At 48.5% G+C, this 21,317-nt stretch overlaps 1 protein-coding gene across 3 annotated transcripts in view; it reads right to left on the bottom strand.

Moving 5' to 3' along the window:
* Nucleotides 1–21,317, bottom strand: part of Fam120a (family with sequence similarity 120 member A) — a 91,200-nt gene that overhangs the window by 2,075 nt on the left and 67,808 nt on the right. Inside the window, exons 11-17 of one of the 3 annotated variants that reach the window (XM_063227319.1) lie at nucleotides 17,749–17,998; nucleotides 14,284–14,398; nucleotides 9,130–9,339; nucleotides 8,203–8,386; nucleotides 7,493–7,630; nucleotides 5,417–5,555; nucleotides 4,767–4,863 (exon numbers count right to left, since the gene is read on the bottom strand). In XM_063227319.1, the coding sequence (XP_063083389.1) occupies nucleotides 4,767–4,863; nucleotides 5,417–5,555; nucleotides 7,493–7,630; nucleotides 8,203–8,386; nucleotides 9,130–9,339; nucleotides 14,284–14,398; nucleotides 17,749–17,998 (1,133 nt within the window). Of the gene's footprint in view, nucleotides 1–4,766; nucleotides 4,864–5,416; nucleotides 5,559–7,492; nucleotides 7,631–8,202; nucleotides 8,387–9,129; nucleotides 9,340–14,283; nucleotides 14,399–17,748; nucleotides 17,999–21,317 lie in introns of all 3 variants that reach the window. The other 2 variants (XM_003468079.5, XM_005002920.4) reach the window with 2 other exon arrangements.

Genomic DNA, 21,317 nt, shown 5'->3' on the forward strand with positions numbered 1-21,317 from the left:
CCTGCTGTCGGAACTCACTGACCCTTTCTACAACATTCCATCACATAAGGTAACATGTACTCCCCAGCGGGTCTCTTCTGAAACTCCGACTGCCCCTGCAACTCCGAAGGAACAGGGTCTCCCCCGTCAGCCTGGAACTTGCAGCAGCACGTGTGTCCCATCCTGACCAGAGAACAGAGTTGCCACTGGACAACTTCAACAAGAAACAGATCTGCACACGGGGATTGTGAAAGGACTCTTCTGCATGGTCTTTTCTCTTAACGAACATAAAAATACTTCTCTGGAAAAAAGGAACCCTGAGCCAGACATAGCACATTTCCCAAGAGACAGGCTCTCTTTGAGGACGGTGAAGCCAGCCTGAGATATTCAGTGGCTTACATCACAGCCCTGGCTGTGATGCTGTGGCCCTGGCAATCCTCTGCTGCAGGGCCATCCTGGATGCTGCAGGGTACTCAGCAATGCCCCTGGCTTCCATCCACCAGAAGCCAGTCACACTGGCACCAAACTCTTGACAGTCAGCAACATGTGACTGCACTGGCCTTTGTGGCTCATGGCCAGGACCCAGAACCACTGGCAAAGACAGCTTAAGAGCTGAGGGGCCTCAGATGGCTTCTCCTTTGAGGCCTCCCAGCTCCTTGCCCAGGGCCCTCTGTGCCGTGAGATGGTGGTGCCCTGTGTTTCCCAGTCTTCCTTTTCAGAGCCAAGCTGTCTGCCCTATGGAAGACAAAGTGGACATGCTCTGTGCAGGAGGAGTGTGTCTGTAACCCTCACCAACAGGCAAGGGTCCCCTGGTCTCACAGAAATACCTGCACCGTACCCCAAGGCAGTGCTGTGGCCATTTGTGTGAACTTTGAGAAAGTGAGTTTATTTCTACGGTTCTGAAGACTAAACCCAGGGCCTTGTGCACAGCAGGCAAGCATACTACCACTAGGTCACATTCCCAGCCTAAGCTAAAAATTACCATAAAGATATGACAAGCCCACAAAGGAAAGAAGAAATCCTGAGATTTTAACCTCCCTGACACCTTTTAAATCCTAGTGCTCTTCCTCTCAGTCAGTTCACCCTCAGCAATAAACCAACACCCAATGTGGGATGAAGGTGGCTGTCCCCTGGGTGCCTGCTGCAAGAATCTGGGAGACAGGCTGGTGACCTCCCAGATGACAAGGCGGGGTATGCACAGAGGAAGCAGGACACTGAGGAGAACGGCTTGCCCATGTGTAGAAAAAGGCAGCACGGCACCTCTCTACACTGGCTCCTGCTCTGAGCCTCCCTACCACACAGCAGTTTCCCGTCACAGCTGACCCCCAGCACAGCCAGCCGCAGGGTACCACCTCCGCCGGGAACTGGTGGACAGGGCTCGGCAATGCAAATACTGGGTACAGAGTGAAAACGGAATGAGTAGACAGGGACAGCAAAGGAAAGGAGAGGGCCCAGAAGCCTAGAGGGGGCAACCGCTATAAATCTTACCCAGAGAAAAACAGCAGGGCTAGCAAGGTTGCTCATGCCTCTGGGCCTCCTCGAGGTGTGTAAAAACTAAGGAGTCAAATCACATGGTGCCATCGGAAATGAGAGCGGACAGATGGGGCCACATCCTCACAGAGGAGCTCCGAGGAAGACCTGACTGTGTGAAATTTACTCTGTGAAATTTACTGTGTGAAACATGTGTCTCCTCCATGTTCAAAGCAGGCAAAGAGAATGACAGAACCCAGTAAGAGGGACATCAACATCAAGCTTAAAAGTTGGGAAGTGAGGTTAAAATAACCTCCAAGAAGTCACAAGACAAAAACAGCATTCCAGAAGTGGAGACTCAATCAGAAGAAATGTGAGAATTAATCAACTCTATAAAACCTGAAGGAGAAAAAGAAACAAACATTACAAAAGAAGGAAATGAGATGAGAAAACCCAAATCAAAATCAGCGCCTGGGAGCAGCCCCACTGCAGACCAGTGTGATGGCATAAACCACAAAGAGGCAGCCAGGCCTTGGACAGTGCTGGGAGGAAGGCTCAGTGAAACAGTGCTCCCACAGTACGCTGGGGCTTCTCCAAGGGTCACACAGTGACCACAGGGCCAGACAGCTCTACTCCTTGCTACAAGTCGGGGGAACTGAGAACAGTGCCCACTATAAAAGCATGTCGTGGCTCTGTCGTTGTGGAAACAGTGCAGAGGTCGCTCAGCGCAGAAGCCAGCATGCTGCATGTGCCCATGGAACAAACAGAGTGCAGTTCCCACACTTGCTGCAACGCGCTTGTGTGTAGGAAACGGGCAGAACAGAGATCCAGGGACACGAAGGAGATCGCGCTGCAGGCGACAGGGAGGGCTGAGAGGACCAGGGCACGACTCATAAGGGGTACAGGCTTTCTTCTTTTTGGGGTGGAATGTCCTGAACAGTGAGAACTGCTTAACCTTCAGAACAGATGAAAGGCGACAGAACTACAAACCACTTGACTGGAAAATGATACTGCCCAAACTGTGCGCCATCATGACGTCCTTCAGCAGATGAGCAAATGAACTCTGGCACATCCCGTTTTCTATTCAGCTAAGAGGAAATGAACTATCTATCCTCAGAAGACATAGAGGACCTGGAAATATACATTGCTAAGCAAAAGAAGAGAGTCTGCGAAGCCGACACGCTGTGCGAGTCTCTCTACCTGATGCTCTGGAAAAGTCAAATCTGTAGTGACGTAAAAACACCAGTGCTTGTCAGGGATCATGGGAGAGGGAGACAATCAGGCAGACAGGGACAGTACTTTCAGGGTAGTGAACTGAGCCTCTATGTGGTATCACCGTGGCGGATGCATCTCATTACGCAGACTTCCAAACCCATGGGATACACAGCACAGAGCACAAGCCCCCACAGAAGCTCTGGGATATGGGTGACAGCGGTGTCACGTGGGCCCATTGGCTGGGACCCACAATGCCCTGACAGGGTATGTGGGGACTCTCTGTGCTTCTTTCTTTTGCTGTGAACCCAAAACTGCTCTAAAAATTAATCTTTACAAAACCAAACTATTGAACTGTACACTTTAAATAGTAAATTGCACATCTGGGAGCTATATATAAAAAAGAAATCAAGAATAAAAAGGAATGAAGGACCTGGCCAATGTGGAAGTAGTGGCACAGACGAGCTGGCAGGAAGATGAAAGCAAAGCTTTGACACTGTCACCTGGGTAAGCTTGAGATTGCATGGGGGAAAGAGTGCCCATCGGACTGAGCCCCGTGGTCCAGAACAAATGAATGTGCAGTGCAACTGGGGAAAAGCAACAGCTTTCATGGAAAGTCAACCACCACCCCAATTAGGGTACATCCACAAGGGACTTCGAAGGGCAGAAGCAACACAGAGGGCAGCTAAGCAGAGCTGCTGCAAGCCAGCACCTCTTAGCAGAGGAAAACAGGCCTCTCTCCCCATGGCTACAGCTGCCATGTGGGAGTCGGCTCGGCAGAAGCCACTATGGAAAGGGTTTCCGAACCCGGGACACAGACAAGTCTTGCCAGGGACACAGGACATGAAGATATTTGTAAAACTGAAACAAATGAGGCAAAAGTATAATCAGTCCTGGTCACCTGCCCAGGTAACATGGGTAAAAGCAGAACAGCTCAGAGCTGAAGGAGGGCTGAGGAGAATATAAGGGCATACATATTCCCTTTTTTTCTTTCTCTGTTCTTTCTTTAAGAGATGGCACCTCACTGGGTTCAAGAGCACCTCATTCTCCAGCTTGCTGGCAGCTGGGCCCAAAGGTGTGTGCCACTGTGCTAACATCTCCTTTCAGCTGCTCACAGTGCATGATGACGGTGACGGTCACATGACAGGTGTTCTGAGCCAGTGCGTGTGACACAGGGTAAAGGTTATTCTGATCTAGTTAACCCTTGGTTTTCTCAAGATGGAAGAGAGGACACTCATAGACTGTCATGCAGTTGTATCACAATCCCTAAGCTGAAAGAGGAAAGTTCAATACTGAGGGCAGGGAGGAGAGGCAGCCCATACATCACCCATGGGTATGGGTGCATGTGTGCACATGTACTTTCTGCCCAGGTGTTGTCCACTGTAGGGGAAGCCTACAAAGCAGGCCTCAGTGCAGAAGAAAGGCCAGGTGGAAACGGGAGCAGGGAAAGTAAGAGGTCAAGTCTTGTGACTTTTTGCTTTTTGGTACCAGGGATCAAACTCATGACTTTGCACTTGCCAGAAAGGTGCTGTGCTGCTGAGCTACATCCCTAGCCCCTTAGTTTGAACTAGAAACAGCAGGAATTCATGAGCAACTTACCCTAAAGAAACAAAATAAAATAATAACCATCTGCCCCTGTATGTCATGTGTGTGTTTACCAGTGAGCAAACAGAACCACCCACAGGAGGGCATTGGGACCTGCGACCAACCCTGCAGGGATGAGTACCCATCAGTGCCAGGGCCGTGGCACTTCCCATGACATTGCCCATGGAAGAAACCAACGAGCTCAGAGACAGGCATGCTGGGTCCATCTCGCCACCATGGTGCCCTAGGAAGCCCAGGCTCTTACCTCACCAGACAAGAAGCTGCCAAAGATCCAGGGGCTGCAGCAAAGGGCAGTGGCACTCTGAAGAGCACCTCAAGTGACAAGGACGGGACTAGGGTGCTTGAGGGGATTCAAGTCTGACAAGCACCTGTGTGCTAGGAGGCCTGGTGCTCACAGACCACGCTCACTCCTCGGTCTCAACACAAGCCCTGGAAAGGAGGCCCGAGGCTCAGAAAGGAGGCCGGGGCAGGAAGGCTCAGAGAACATGGTGGGTCATTACCTGGGTCATTCCCTGGCTCTTATAACCTCTGCCGTAGTACCTTCCACCTCTCCCAAACGTTCGAATCACAGGGGTGGAAATAACTCCTCTTGGACGCCTAAGTGAATAAAAAAGGACAAGAGCAAACAGACTTCAGTCCATCATAGACCACACTTAAAATAATACCTTCCACCTAGAGGCATTACATGTGGACATACTGAAGACTTATTCTAAAGAATCAATCTAACTTTCCTGGCTCATACCCAAAGCATGTATTTAGAAAATACATTAAAAATATTTTTAAAAGGCAATTAACTGATCAATTGGTATGTGGTTAATTAATAAGTTAATTAACCAATTACATAATGCTATATAATGGGAACCTATGCAACCATTAAGAATAATATCAAAGCTGGGAGGGGTGGTGCATATCTGTAATCCTCACTACTTGGGAGACTGAGGCAAGAGGATCCCAAGTTTGAAGTCAGCTGGGACAACCTATCTCCAAGTAAATTAGAAAGGCAGAGACACAGCCCAGAGCTGCCTGGGTTTAATCCCCAAGTCCTAAAATTCATGTTAAAGAGGAATGCATCTAATGAAATAGAAACATTCCTGCTGGGCTCCTAGGAATAACGGGCATGTTGGGGCTGTCCCATGCTCCCCACACTTACCCTCTTGCAGGTCCTCCCACAGACACCACCTGCAGTGGGAAAGGACTTCGGCCACCTCGGCCCCGCCTGCTTCCGGCCCAGTGGCCAACCACAGTGCCAGCGATTTCTAGCTTCCCTCCCTGAGAAGGTATAGGTTGGACTCCTGTACAAAAAATAACATGAGGAGACAAAATCTTTACAATCACAGCATTAAAACCAGTAAAGAGAAACAAGGCAAGCAACTTCTTTGCTGTGTGCGTTTCTATTCAGTAAGAAGCCCTTTGCCTCTATTTTAAAAATTCTGTGAGGGAGGTCTCTCTGCGCGGGGTCCTTGATTTACACCACTGTCCGAAAAACTGCACTGGCCTCAGAGATGCAAACTGATTAGAGATGTGCTCCAGGGTCAGCACTGGTGTGCCTGGCATACCTCCCCCAACACACACACACACATACACACACTCAGGGTGTTTTCTCTGTAGGTATTTCCAAGTTTATTTCCTTAGTCATACATTACAGAAAATAATATATCTACTTCACAGCTCTTGCTGCGTTGTTAAGTTAGAATTTCCTTCAGCAGAATCTTATATATTCATTGTATCCATCAACTTCCCTAACCATGAGTAGCTTGCACATTTTAAAGTTTTCCGATCTCAGAAATTATTAACCAATCACGAAACTTTTGATAACACCAAGCCCTAAGCATCTTGTTGCAAGGTGGGGGAATGGAGGATAGAAAACTCCCCACCATCGAGTTGTTGGTACCTGCGGCCATCACAGGGGCTGCACGGCCCCCAGGCAGAAGGAATCTAGGTGTTCTTGAGGTAAAATGATAAAATACAGAGAAAAAGGTGAAACAAGCCTAACGGTGTATCTTATTTCACCCAATATATCCCAGATAGGATATCTCAGCGGAGATAAACCCATGAGCTGCTTTTCCTGTTTCCCGCCTTCACACCCCAGTGTGTGTTTGTACCTCCTGCTTACTGCTGCAAGGTGCGATGCTGTGGGGCCACCAGACAGCACAGCACAGCTCTGGGCTTCTGACATGCTGGCGGGGAGGTCAGGAAGCCAGGTCCTGGTGCCCGCCATACTAGGCACAATCCAGAGTGGTACCCCTCCTCTGTCTCTCCCCAACCACAGGCCAGTGCCAGGGCCCGGGCCCCCCAAGTAACATCAAGCAACAAAGACGCAGGGCTGCAAGCTGCAGAGTGCAGCTGTGGAGTAGCAAAGCCCTGCTGGGCTGGGTGACACAGAAGGGCCTTCCAAGAGCTTTAGACAGGCGGCACGTACGCCATCTCTCTTCTGTACCCCAGCCTCCCTGTGTGCCTGGTAACTGAGCTGGAAAAACACTGCCTACCAGGAGGAGGGCTTGCCTGTCTAAGCATTACCCCCAACGTGCTGAGACAGTCCTGCAGTGTGACTTGCTAGCCAAATTTAGACCTGCAGTCCCCAATGTGGCTGAGAACAGAGCTGCAAGTCACAGGCTTCAAATGACAGTACCATCACAAGACACCGCTTCCAAACTAAATGTCAAGACACTTTCTCCCTGGCAAGACTAATGAGGAGAGAAACAATGGGAATTTAAAGGGTTATTTCCTTCTCTTTGAGACAGTGCCTCCTTGCAACAGTTCAGGCTAGTTTTGAATGGCGGGCCAGAATTTGCTAGCAACTCTCCTGCCTGAGTGCTGGGATTAGTGTGCGCGCCACCAACACTGGGCTATATCGTTCCTTCACAGACATTTCTATGAAAAATATGCAACAAACTTTTTACGCCAGAAGATCTGTCCCTGTTAGCACCTTCTGCACAAACCTGAGCAGCTCTACTGAAAAGAGAGCTGCTAGGGGAGGTGCCACTGAGCCAGTGCAGCTCAGCCAAGGGGCACGAGCTGTGGGCAGTTCACTGAGGTGCACAGAGGGCTCTGCACTAGGTGGATACGCAGCGTTCTTCTCTGAAAGGAGAGACAGCCCCACAGAGCCTCTAAGACTTCGCAAGGCAGGGGGGTAGCTCGCAAGGACAGTCCAGGAAGGAGGATGCCAGCTCTGGAGGGGAGGGGATGCTGCAGGCAGAAGCTCCGGGAGGGGTGTGGGTATAATTACCGCCCTGGGACTTGCTAGTCCTGCTGCTGTCACTGCCTGAGAAGGCTCCGCAGTGTCCCGATGCTGCTGCCACCCGGAAGGCACGGTAAGGGCCTGTTGCTACCGTTTCCCCATAGGGGCCTCCAAAGCCACAGACTCCTGTGGGACCCGGGGCAGAGAGAGACAGGGAGAAGCATGAGGGATGGGGCTCCAGGGGACCTGCCAGGCATGAGACCAGGCACAGCAGCCCCATCTCTGTCCACTGATGGATGGGGAAGGGTCTCCTGGCCCTTCTAGCCACCTCACTGTCCTGTACCTGTGGTCCCTAGGGCCAGCACAACAGGCCGCCTCCCTGCAGCAGGATACTGAACAGAGCCCTGGCTTGGGACTCAAGGGAGCCTTGGGAGACGTGCACTGGAAGACAGTTTTCTCTCTGGCCTGGCTTGAGTTATTTGTCACATGAGGAAAAAAAAAATCTTAAAAACAAGCAGTTGTCAGCTGTACGGACAGAGCTTCCAGTGCAGCCTCTGCATCTGCGTTGGTGACTGGCTTCCTCCGCTCTTATCATCTCCTCTAAGATCTAGCTGACGCCTTGCTCATCTGAAGAACGGGTTCTGTGACATTTCTCAAATCCACAACTACATGGTCTCAGTGCAGCAAGCTATGGCTCCTGGTTCTGCTAGGACTGCGCGGTCTACTCCCACCTTACTGAGGCCTGTTGCGCCACTCACCTGCAAAGCCTCTGCCCCTGCCCTGAGAAGGGGGGACGGGCCCGAAGTGCCGAGGGTACACAGAGGTGGGGTAGAAGGGCAGAGCAGGCGGCGGCGGGAAGGGGAGCGGGTGGGTCTGCCTGGAGAAGTTGAGCCCCTCCAGGACACTCTGCCGCATCTTCTCTACCTTGGCAGCCTGCTCGGCCTAGCAAAGGAAATCACAGGTGAATCAGTCATCCAGTGTGAGCAAACACTGTTAGGAAAGATCCCAGGCCCTGAAGAAGTTCTGTATCTTCACATGCTCTTCCTTCCAGCACTTGTCCGTAACCACCCAAACAACACCTGGGCACTTTCCTGGCCATCTGCAGAGCTGGGCAGAGCAGGAGAAGGAATGACACACAAACTAAACACCAGGCCGCCTGCTTCAGCTCACACTGCAGACGGATGTCCCTAGGGCTGGGGATCTTGCTGTTCACACTGAAGGGCTGCCCAGCGCCCATGAGCAAACCCACAGCCAGGATATGCCCCGTGGGGAGGATTCCTTCAGCAGCTCTGTGCTTTCAGCAGTAAACTCAACACTCACACACCAGCAAGATACATTAAATCATTAAATAAGAGATCTGTGAGCAGAAGTCCACACAGAACAAGGTTTAGTGCCAACTAGCAGGCAAGCATGTGGGAATAGGACCAGGATGGCACCTAACTCTGGGTTTCCAGGGAGGAACAGTACCTACAGACCCCGTGTTTAAGGATAATTTCAGAACCTAAGCATCATGAGTAGTGACAGCCAATGGTGTGTCAGGAGAGGGCTACCTGGGGGCCATCTGACAACATTCAGCTATACTGGGCTGGGTCTCCTCAGGAGTTTCAAAACAATCACTGGACAGCAGCAGCCCACGAGCCCTAGGTCAGCAGGACCAGAGGGGGCTGCCCCACCGTGCCACATACCTGACCATCACAGAGGTCGATGAGCGGGGTCTTTTCCCGGCTAGCTTTGAGGAGTTTGGACTGGAAGAGCTTCCCATCAAAGTACATCCAAGGACAACAGTGTTCCCAGGGGATGGGCTGCCCACACGCATCGTTGGCAAACAATGCCATGTCTACTCCACTCATGAAGAGAGCTGAGAGCTGGATTCCTCGGGGGTCGAGGTTCTCGATCTTTAAATGGAAAAGAAGAATTTCTGTGGAGTAAGAGTACTACAGTGTTGAATTCTCTCACCGTTCCTCTAAAATCTCCAAAGTTAATGCTCCCTAGCAAGAGCGCTACTAACTCTGTCACTTCTCCCTGCTCTAGCACTGGCCTTATCTAAACAGAAATACATGATATGCAACTCAACAACTCAAACTTCAGCACATGTTTTATGAACATACGGAAATAGCTTAGTTGGGCATCTGCAATTCACTGCACTGTGGGGGAACGCTAGACTTGGGGCATCTGCAAATCACTGCACTGTGGGGGAACACTAGACTTGAGGCTGGACGTAACATCCCGGCTCCCAGTGATGGATGGCCCCACAGCCCAGGGCCCTGCAATCCCTCATGAAATGCCACTCAGCACTGCAGACTGGAACATGGGTCACAAATTAACAAAAAGAAACATTCTCAAGAGTTTCAGCTTTTCAGGTAATTTATTTAAAAATTACTCAGTAGGATTTCATCCTGAGATAAATTTGTACTTTATATTTGCTTTGTATGCTAACAATTCAGATAGCACCTCATTAATGAAATTGTCAGAATGTTTTAGGGGACATAGAGAGCTTCGAAATGAAACAACACAACAAAAGAAATACTGCATTTAACCATGCACATGACTGGGTCTGGCACAAGGGTTATCTCCTTGATGCTGGCGTCTGCTCTGTCCAGAACCCTGCCCTGATTGGCAGGGCAGTCTTGGCCACCTGTGTGCAAAGGTCCTAGTTTGTGGATTATCCAGGACCAGGGTTTTAACTCTGCTATCGTTTTCTGCCTTCTCACTTGGGTGGTTTCTCAAGAATGTAAACTTTATGGGACACCAATCTGAGTGACGCCTACACGTTACAGGTGAAATACCTTTGTAGAGAAAAAATCATTTCCGTGTCAGATGCTGACAAGTATATGACAAGGTGCTACTCTGTGCAGTTTGTGTCAACATTTTCCAGTATCAGCTAACATTGCTTTAATCTTGTCAAAAATTTTAAGTCAGTGTAATTCAACTTCTAGAGCCAGCCAAATTTGGTCACAAATTTATAAAAGTTGTTTATCTATACCTCCTGTACCTATCATGCACCACCATGCAGGTGCTAGGAAGTAGGAGGCTTTAGGGCAATAGACTCAGCTATCCTTTTTACACTTATGAACAACATGGAGAAAGAGAGGGCTCAGCTGGAACAAAATGGAGAGACTGTACTGGGTTTAATTAGATACCAGCAGACTGTCTCTGAGCTGCAGACAGGAAGGAGAATCCTCAGGGCAGAAAGAGGGACCTGACCCTATTGGAGTGGGTGCCCGCAAGCACACATGGCCACCCCAGGACACTGGTCCCTCAACTTTTCACAACAGTAACCATGAAACCCTTCTTGCTAAGTGAGACTCCACGGCTTCCAGCTCAGCACCTCTGTGGCCCTTTCTACCCTACCTCAGAGAACACAGCATGCAGGTCAAGGCTGAGGGAGAGAAGTGACAGAGGGTTGATGCTCTAGAGACACCTGTCCATCTGAAAGTCTGCACGGAACACCACGCCACCCATCTGCGGATGCGCACACAGCAGTATGCAGCAGCCCACGTGCAACAGTCCAGTCTCCACTGCCTAATGTCCAGACAAACCACCACCTACAGCTGAACTTAGGAAACACTCTGGTTAGGCAAGTGCTCCCCTCCACATCTGCTGGCAGGAGGAACAGAGCAAGACTGCTCTGCACACAAACACAGGCTAATTAGACCAGCCTGCACACTGGAGGATGGACAACGACATGTTTCACAGCTTTGAAGAATGATGTTTATGGTTTCAAGATAATTAGCAGCTTCAGTACCAAGAGCTACCACCGACTTAACAGAAAATATCCTTAAAGCTATATCGACAACAGGAATAAAATTTCTCCTGGTTTCCTTAAAAATTTTTTTAGAAGTTACACTGCATGGTATTCGTCTTTCCCCACGTTAATTATACAAATAATAGTATGTTAACACTTATGGGGAACTTAATAAATAAGTAGACACTGCCTTTTTCTTCCATGCATTTTCATGTGTTTCATCTTACTTTAATGTCTCACCACAAGTAGGACGCAGCAATTCCACCCGCACTCCACTGCACAGACTGTCAGAGTTAAAGGTCACAGAGGTGGTAGCTGGTAGAATCCTGACTGTAGAGATGTCTCCAAAATTCACATTCTAATCTCAGTGTCCTACTAGTACTAAGATAAAGTATTCAACACTGAGCTCAACTAGAGAAATGCAGAACAAAATGCTGACTTTACAGAACATAAAACATGGAATTTATTCTCTGACTAGCTCAACAACCAAATTCTAGGGAAGTGACTTTCTCTAACTTCTTATTAATGGGCAACAGATTCTTCACTGTATTCAGCTACAGGTATCACAGATGTGCTGCATGCCCTTAATGTCTTCAAAGCTCTTCACTTTTCATCTTTTATAATTTGCATTGAGCATGCTGAACTGTTAAAAAGAATTTCAGGCAATTATAGGGGATGTCAAGAACAAGGAGATGAGACAGGACAAATACTACAACTGTGTAAAGTTCCTCGTTCTCGTCCTTTACCCACCCTCCTCAAAACCCAGGTCTAATTTTACCTTAATAATTACATTCATGCTGGTAACCTAGGAGAAGAGCTTAAAAAATATAACAGGAAAAAAAATGAGGGTCATCAGTCACTATCACAGGTATTCAAGGAACCACATGGAACACAGTCAATTATTCATGGACATGGTGGACGGAGAAAGCATGGATGAGATGAAATTCTTCAAAATTCATTCAAGCTGATGTTTGCAATGTCTTGTCCCACCAAACTTGCATCAGAAAAGCTAACAAGAGTCCAAATGGTCAGAAGTAGGCAACTTCTTCCTCTCTTGCTCCTCTGATGGCCAAGTATGCAGGGCACACCGATGGGGAGAAGAGAGGGAGCCTGGGGAATCTGCAAACCAGGCGAGGCCCGGCAAAGCCGCCAGAAGCCTGGAGGTGACTGCACTTTAGATGGCAAGCAGCGTCTTACAGCAGGCACTGCCATTACTTTTGATGTGTCCAAATACTTTAATGGTTTAAAGGTAATTTTACAATGTAATTTTCCATCACTGAATTTTGGAACCCTCAGCTCTGTATAGGAATTTTGGTAGCACTGACTAATATTTGAATTCTCAATCTGAGGGCTGAGAGGAGCTTTAATCTTAAAAAACCAAATGCCTTCCCCGCTGGACTCTTTCAGAAGGTGAACTAACCCTGCAGTGGAGCTCCTGGGTGGGGCTGTGCTTGTGAAAGGGAACCACGATCTCCATCCACACAAGAAGACCCGGAGCAGCGATGCGTGGACAGAAGGCAACTGCACATGGAACATGTGGCTTTCTGATACATCACTAGGAATGTCTCGCCTTAGATGAAGAATCAGGAGAAAATCATGAGAGCACTAAGACCTCAAAAGAACCAAAATGAAAGCTTTGGTGACTGGTTTTCCAAAGTTACATCCTGGTGTGGATCCGGAAATGAAAAGGGTATGGGAGATCAGATGGACTTCAGTTAAAGTAACTTGATGGTGAACAGGCTCGGTGGGCATACCTGGTCCCTGGCGATCTGATTTTCAGAACTGGGATGTCAATACTGAAGGAATAATCTACACAAGAGAAACAGGAGTAGAGGTAGAGGGTGGCACCACACGCTAGGAAAGTGTTTCCACCCCCTGAAGCACAGCCTGCAGCAAGCATGGCGGGACGGGCACTGGGGAGGACTCATAGGACCTGACCCGGCCCGCCACGCTGCCTGACACCAGAAACAAAAGCATTAACAACAATAACAATTTCTGTCTAACAAACAGAAAAGCTTGATCCACAAAGCAAAGAACACAATTTGAGGGAATTCACCTACTTTTGGGTTTTGTGCTTAGCTTGCTTCAAAGTCATCAGAAGCCTCAGGTGAGCGCCACTCAACAATAAACGATGGAATTTAACATAATAATTTAGGGAAAACAGACAGCCATTGAGCACACCTGTTGAATACTGAAAACCTATAAAGCAAGTCTAAAACCGCTCTGCAGGGAAAGATGCGTTCATAAAGAACGGCAAAAAGAGCTCAAGTGAAGGTAATTTTGTCAAAAGAGATTAAATGATTACAAATCAACTATAAAAAAATAAATAACTGATGGCAAAGAAAAATTAAACCCTATAAAAAAGAAAAGGCAGATGTACAAATTTAGGTCTTGAACTTTCTAATATTTAATATAGAAATTAGAAAGCAATTACAATCATGTGACCACGCAACTAATAAAAGTGTACTGAAAAACATACACACCAAAGTCAGGTGAACTTAAGAGAAAATAAATGTTGTCAAAACAACTACAGAACAAAAGGAATTACTAGAAGGCAAAATTAAAAGAAGTACAATGATAAATGCTGACTAAAAGGGCACTGCGATGATGGTATAATATTGTTCTTCAAGTGTTTTCCAAAAGGGAATTTACAATACCAGAGGGGCAAAGAATTTTTCTTTGGCATTGGCGAGGGGGTAGAAAACTAAAGTTGTAACTAGGAACAACGGAATGAAATAAGGAAAAGAATCTTGGCTAGATGTTAGAAAATTCTTAAGAGCAAGCCCTCCCAGGGTTTGGAATCCCCTCCTTAAAAAAAAAAAATTTATTTCTGATGTGAAAAACACGAATAAACACCCACTGGTAAACAAGGGAGAATTTCTCTGATAAAAGTAGAACAGATTATTTCCAAACTGGGATGGCAAAGCCATACTAGAAAGGAAGGTCCCTCGTGCCCCGAAGGCTCTCAACTCACCAAGTCAGCACCATCGGCTTAGGGCACCGCGCAGCTCTGCCCAGCAAAGGTGAGCCGTGTTACACACACCCGCCAGCCCCCAGCGAGACTCCCGAGAATGAAAGCAGGCTGCTACGTTACCTTGAGCTCCTGCAGCTGATCAGGCTCGTAGAGTTTGGGAGACAGCGCCTGAGCCAGGAAGGCATCCAGCTCCTGACGCCGCAGAATGCGCGCTCCCGGCCACTGCACCATGTACCTGAATGGGAACAGAAATGTCGGGAGTGATGACTTGAGCGGTCATCTGAGACATGGATAAAGCAGGAAATATAGGAATGATACAATCCAACGAAGGTCCCAGAGCTTTTTTGTTCAGCTTTTCTGATTTCGTATGATGATGACAATTACAAATAAAAATGCTATCACCCAGACTGATCAGAATTCTTTGTTTTTTGAGACAATGTCTTGCTGTGTAGTTTAAACTGGCCTTGAACCTACTATGTGCAGCTCAGGCTGGAACTCATCCTGCCTCATGCTCCTGGATGCTGGGACCAAAGGCTTGCACCATCCCACTCATCGTCAGTATGCTTTACTTCAGTGTAATTAAAAATAGCAGACTACACTGTGCACACCGAAAACAGTGAGACAGATTCATCCATCTATCTATTTTGTGCCAAAAACAGGGTCTTTGCTCCTGGCCTTTTTGGTTGTTGGTTGTTGTTAATTTTGGGATGGAGTCTTGCTGAATTTCCCAGACTAGGTCCAAATTTGGTGATCCTCCTGCCTCCGCTTCCCAGAATGCTGTGATTACAGGCATGTGTCACTGCACCCAGCTGGACAGTGGCATGAAACATTTATATCCTGAAAGTAATCCTAAGTGCCAATTCACATGGTCGGATTCGTTTTAATCAGGAAGCAGCACCTCTAGGCCATAAGAAAGATGGAGCTCATGATGAAGAGGGGCTTAAGAAGAGCTCCTTTCTCAGCAGTGGGCAGAAGCGGGTACTGGAAGGGTCCATGGGGTGGAGGTAACCAGAGGAAATCAGCAGAGCGACCACCTTTGAGTGGGTGCACCCGAGTGAGTAGCTGAGGGACACCAACCTCCAAATCTTTATTTGGACAAGTCTACAAGAATCCCCGCTTTGCTTTCTGTACAGACACCCAACATCACCCAGGGCATAGCCCCATGCAGCATGGGGCAGGACAAAGTCCATGGCTGACCACACACGTGAGCCTCAGACCTGCAGGACTAACTGTCCTGACTTCCTGCATTCAACACATGTCAGAGATGGCCTATTACCAGCTGAACCCTAAAAATAGCTTCTGATGATAGCTGGCTACGTGAAGAGTCTGGTGAGCCAGGAGGCCAAACTCAGCTCCTCCTACCCCAACTGCTAAACAGGCTTTCTCAGAGCTTCAGACCAAGTTTAAAGAAAAGCCAGGATCAGAGCTGGTACTGAGGCCTAACTCACTCCTGCAATAATTTTTACTTTTTTATACCAGGGATTGAACTCATGACCTCGCACTTGCCAGACAGGCGCTGTGCCACCGAGCCCTATTCCTATTCCTCCTGCAGTAATTAACATTCACTCATGGTAACACAGACGAAGGGGCTTCATGTGCAGCTTTCATGGAGCACGTCGGCTGCAGCGCCCATTAAATTCCAACCCAGCACTGTATTCACTCACATGTCAGGCAACGGATGAAGCGTTTTATACATCTTAGCTCAGCTGCTGTCACAGCAATGCTGAGGAAGGAACAATGTTATCCCATTTTAGAGACAGGGAAACTGAGGCCACACCCCACACCCCTTTCACTGCAGTAACACATGCCTAACATGACAGTGCATCTGCAGTGCCCACTGGTCAGTGGCATCAGGCACGCTCACACTGGCATGCAGTGGTCACCACCCTCTACCCATGGAACGCCTATCCACCTTCCCAGCTGCTCCCTGACCATGAAGTGCTAACTCTTCACAGCCCTCTGCTGCTCTAGACTCTCTTTCAAGCTGTGAATTTTAAAAGACTGCCTTCCCCACGGCTGATTTTCCAAGATCCTGTTTTCGAGCAGCCGAGGCTCCCAAAACTCAACAAAGCTGCAGGACACGGTGCTGTCAGTCACTGTCTTCTTTCCTCCACCTGGGTTTCTGCACCAGTCACCATCAGCCTTCACACACACAGATAGCAGGACATGTGTACAGCCTGGCCTGGGTTAGAAACCAAAGCCTGCAAGAGCGGTGGCAACCCACCCCTGGACATCTCATTTACTCAGCTGTTCCTTGCTGTGCTTTTAGGATGTTTCCAGGTCTTTACAGAGCCAAATCTATCTATGGAATTCCTGGGAAGTTTCCTCCCTGGATGTTCTTCTCTTGAACTGAGCAAAGCACAAAACCGTTACTGGAAAAGCTCACCAGGAACAGGGCCTTGGGAGAACTGCTTCATCTTCCCGCCTTTACTTCTCACCGCAGAACGGATGCTTTCTCCATGGAAGCCGGGGGAAGCCCGAGCACCAGGCCAGCACGGTCTGACACCGCTGGTGGGGACACACCTGACATGGTCTGCAAACATCTCCAAGCAGAGATGGATGGCTGCACCCTACTTTGGCACCTCATGCCTTCCTTCCTTCCTTCCTTGACATTTTAGGCTGATTTAAAGTCTTTTTTCTTGAGATCTCGTTATATATTTCAGACTGTCCTTAAACTCATGGCCATCCTCCTGTCTCAGCCTCCCAAGTGCTGGGATTATAGGTGTGTGTTACCATGCCTGGCAGGCATGGAAGACTTTCCAGGACTCAGCACAATCTGCATCTACTTGTGTGCTACCCAGGCACTTCATTGTTTTGGAGAAAGGCCTCACTGACTTTTGTCCATGTGTCTCATCAGCCTGGTGGCTTTGGATACCCTGCTCCATGAGCCAGAGCTCAGCTGCTCCCCTGCAGGCAAAGTGACATGGAGCAGAATAATTGAAGACACCCTAAATATCTTATAGGGCCAGAAAACAGGAAAAGCCCCCAACTGAAGGATGACAAGTGTCCCAGAGCCAACTGGAGACAGCTCCCCAGACTGGAGGAGGAACCAACTGAGCAACACGCAAGGTATCGCAGTAAAAACTCATAACCCAAAACAAAGTGATTCTGACCTATGAAGCACACCTGAACCCACACCAACCAAAGAAATAACTAAATGAAGGACAAAGAGGTGGATTTCCCTGAGAGAGAGAGAGACTTCAAATAATGTGTAACACACAATCCCCCTAAGAATAAACTAAGAGGAATGTCTAAGGCCAAGCTAGGCTACACAGTGAGCTCAAGACCAACTGGACAGCGCAACAAAGCCATGTCTCAAAACACAAAATGAAACAAAAAATAACATCTAAAATCAATTATGCTGTGTTTACAGGCCAAAAGTATCTATTCTAAAGTATAAATTAAAATATATGCTGCATTTACACAGCCTACTTTCCTAGTACTGATCAATATGTGGTCAGGACAACCTCAACGGACCACACGATTCCCATCGAGTGACCCTTCCATCCTTCCTAGAAGGTACCGGACACTGTGGCCACTCACCCCACCCTGGGCCCCGCCCCAGACCCCTGGCCTGGCACGCACCGTAGGACACAGCAGAGCACCATGAGGTGAGTGGGCACGTTGGCAGGGTTGAGCATGGCTGGGGTGTCGGACCTCATACAGGCCAGGAAGGCCCTCATCCTGCGGTTCTTGTCTTCCACCGCCTTACCCAGCCAAAGCCTCTTGAGGTTGGGGCAGGTCCACTCCCGGAAGGCCAGGGCTTCCACCAGCTCCGGGGTCTGAGGAGACTTTCCTTTGTAAGCTGCCCATTCCTTAATTATCACTGGTGAGACTACAGGAAAGAAGAGCAGAGAGGCGCGTTGAGGCAAACTTACTAGCTGCCGCTGGCACAGACACAACCTGCCCTGCCCTAGAGACGAGCCTCAGGAGTGGCCTCGGCTCTCAGCCCTCGGAACGAGCACCCCGCCTGGCCCTCGCCCCTGAGATGGCACGCTCCGTCTCAGTGAGCCACACATGATCCTGTCACCCAGATCATGATTTGATTTCTCCATTTACCTAATACGTAAATTAAGGGTGTTAGATAGAATTTATTAATATATTTAAGTCTACCAATAGATTTAATAACACTTGGTATAATTCACATAAGGATGTGAGCATCTGGTTATCTGAACATGAAATCCAAATTCCATAAACTAGCACCTTGTTGTATACATATTCACAAATCAGACTTGAGAAATAACTGGAATTGGGTAGTCACTTTACTTAAGAATTTTCTACCTAAATAAACAGTTAACTTTAAAGGGTGGCCAGTCAGACATAGACAGAAGCAATATTCCACACTGTGAATCCCAGCTGATGCCAGCGCACAATGATTATATTCACCAAGACTCAAAAAGACAAATGGTCCGACGTTTCATTTCCAAAGCGGGAAGACATTCTAAGTGCATCTATTACAAACATGAATCAGTACCTCTCACTACAGTGTTTTATGACTAGTCAGTTCTTTTTGCTTTCTTTTTTGAGAAGGTCTGGCTATGTAGTCCAGGTGGGCCTCGAAATTGTGACGATCCTCCTGTCCTAGCCTCCCAAGTGCTGGGATTCCAGGAGTGCGCCACCACTCCCAGCAGTCAGTCAGTTCTTACAAACACAGAGCATACGCTTCCCCGACATAATGTAAAAAAAAATAAATAAGGGAAAAACTATGGGTAGAAATACAATGAACACATTCCTGCTGCAAGTTGCATGTTGAAATTTCCTGTCACCTGTGTATAGGTGACAGTATGATAGTGACATCTGGGTGTGCACCTCAGAAACCACAGTGCCCTGGGCTAGCTCAGCAAACACCAGGACCAGAGTGGAGGCCTGTGTAGCCCCAGCCCAAGGAGAGGCTCAAAATCAGCGTAAAGCACCACAGTCCACCCCACGACCATTCAAGGCCAGAGATGGGGCGGAAGCCAGGACAAGGCTGGAAATTCCAAGCCTGATCTTCAGCACATTAATTCTATCCAAAAACACCAATCCTTCTAAGCTCACTTTCACGTGGCTGAATGCCGAGGGCAGCTGGGAGATTCTGAGGGCTCCAAAACTGCTCCAGAGTGATGTGAGTAACTGGCTGATCTCCGGTCCCACTCGAGTCTAAATACCGTTAGGCAACACAAGAATCTCTTCAAATATAACGAAAACCACTAAAGAGCTGGCCATCTTGGATGTACAGTTCATTGGCAAAAGATGGGAATGCTGGAGCCCATTTCAGCACTGAGTATGTACGCGCCACACTTGGGGATGAGGGGTCCCCATGTTACCCCCTGCACAGGGAGCCCATTGGGCCCAACATTAGTACACAGAAGTCACTAAAAATTTTCCTTTTATAAAAAAGCTACTGCTGTCATCAAACTCATTTACATCTTACTATCTTAGTGCTTCAGTGTTAAAGAGATACTGAAAACTCAAGAGTGTGTACTCAAAAAGCCCATCAACTTGAAACATATACATGTGCACATATAAACATAAGCTTATTTGCTTTTATTCAATATTTTTAGGTGTCCAACAGAACCAGCAAAATCTCCATTCTCAAGCAGAACCTGTCCTTGGACGTACAATCTAAGGCACCGCTTCCAGCACTGTTCAGCTTCCAGCAGCAGCCTCGTGGACCCACTGGATCCCATGTTCTCGCAGGTACCTTCTTGGGAGCCTTCTCTTCATGCCTCTCCCACCCCGATGCAAAGGCTGCATGGTCCAAGAGGACAAGTACACAGGTCCAGGAGGAGCTGCCTGAGGCCAGCTGCCACCACCCAGTTCCTGCACACGTGTGGGCACACACCAGGGTCAGGGAACCGCAGGACAGGAATCGGAACAAGAACAGGAACGTTGCCCTGCACCAGGAGGCTGCCCGGGGCATCTGTGTCTGCCAAGAGCATGCTCTCGCTCACTCTGGCTCCACCTGACACTTCTCTCTCTCCAGCTGTGTCCCTGCCTCTCAGGTCACATCTGACTTTGCATCTGCTCTGGCTGGGCTGAGGGTGACACTTGTCCCATCTGCCTCATTCCCTCAGACCCCGCACTGCCACCCAGCCATGCCCCAGGGCTTCTAAGGACAGGATGGCAGGGGCTGCTGGGGACTCTGCTCTCTCTCTCGCTGTACTGAGCAGTCCTGCTGCCCACTGGTAACACCCACGAGAAGCACAGCCCAGGCCTAATTTAGAAACTCGGATCTGTACCAGAGAAAATGGTATGCTGAACACAAAGCTTACTCCACAGGTGAAGGTGCTCAGGACCAGCTTTATTCTTTTTTTTTTTGTCTTTTTCCTTTTTATCAGTACCAGGGATCGAACTCACGACTGTCTGCTTGCAAGGCAGGCGCTTATGCCGCTGAGCTAAATCCCCAGCCCCTATGGACCGGCTTTATTCTGATAAAGTGCTCTGGGTTTGTTTGCTTGCTTGTGACAGGGTCTCACTGTATAATTCGGGGTGGCCTTAAAGTCACAGAGATCCTCCTGCTTCAGCCTCCAGGAGATTGAAGAACACCACAGCATCCAGCAAAGTATTCTGTGTTTTTAAAGTGTCTATAATATTTGGAGACTCTTCATATATCACCACTCAACAGGTATGGAACCTCTGGCCAATCTCCTTCTTGCTTTTTTTGATGGCAATTCTGGGAATTAATCCAGAAGTACTCACACTGGGTACCCCCAGTTCTTAGTTGTTAAATTAATTTTTGAGACAGGGTCTCACAAAGTTAGTAACCTGGCTTGGCCCCAATTTGCAAACCTCCTGCCTCTGCCTTGCAGAGCGCTGGGGTTACAGGTAAGCACCACCATGCCCAGCTTTGGCCAATCACTTACTTAACAAGTGCTCAATGGGCATTTACCTGCATCAGGCTGGGCTGGAACAGGGCTGGGGCTGGGGGGGGGGGGGAGTGAGGTAGTGACCTGCAGGAGTGTGTGTCGCAGGGGGCCCTCCTTAGGGTCTCAGGCCTAGCAGCTCCAGGGACTAAAAAGGGGAACCTTAACCCAATTCTGATAAGTAAACAACAGCACCCACAGCCCCTCACCTTGTAGGGAAAGCTGTGTGCGAGACCAATCTACATCTTCCACTTAACTTTCAATACACTAACTTAAAAATAGCACTTACAGATTAAAGAGTTCTAAAAG

The sequence above is a fragment of the Cavia porcellus genome, unplaced genomic scaffold, assembly GCF_034190915.1.
Source record: "Cavia porcellus strain 051 isolate PalLab524CR breed Dunkin Hartley unplaced genomic scaffold, mCavPor4.1 scaffold_17, whole genome shotgun sequence".
Classification (NCBI taxonomy): Eukaryota; Metazoa; Chordata; class Mammalia; order Rodentia; family Caviidae; genus Cavia; species Cavia porcellus.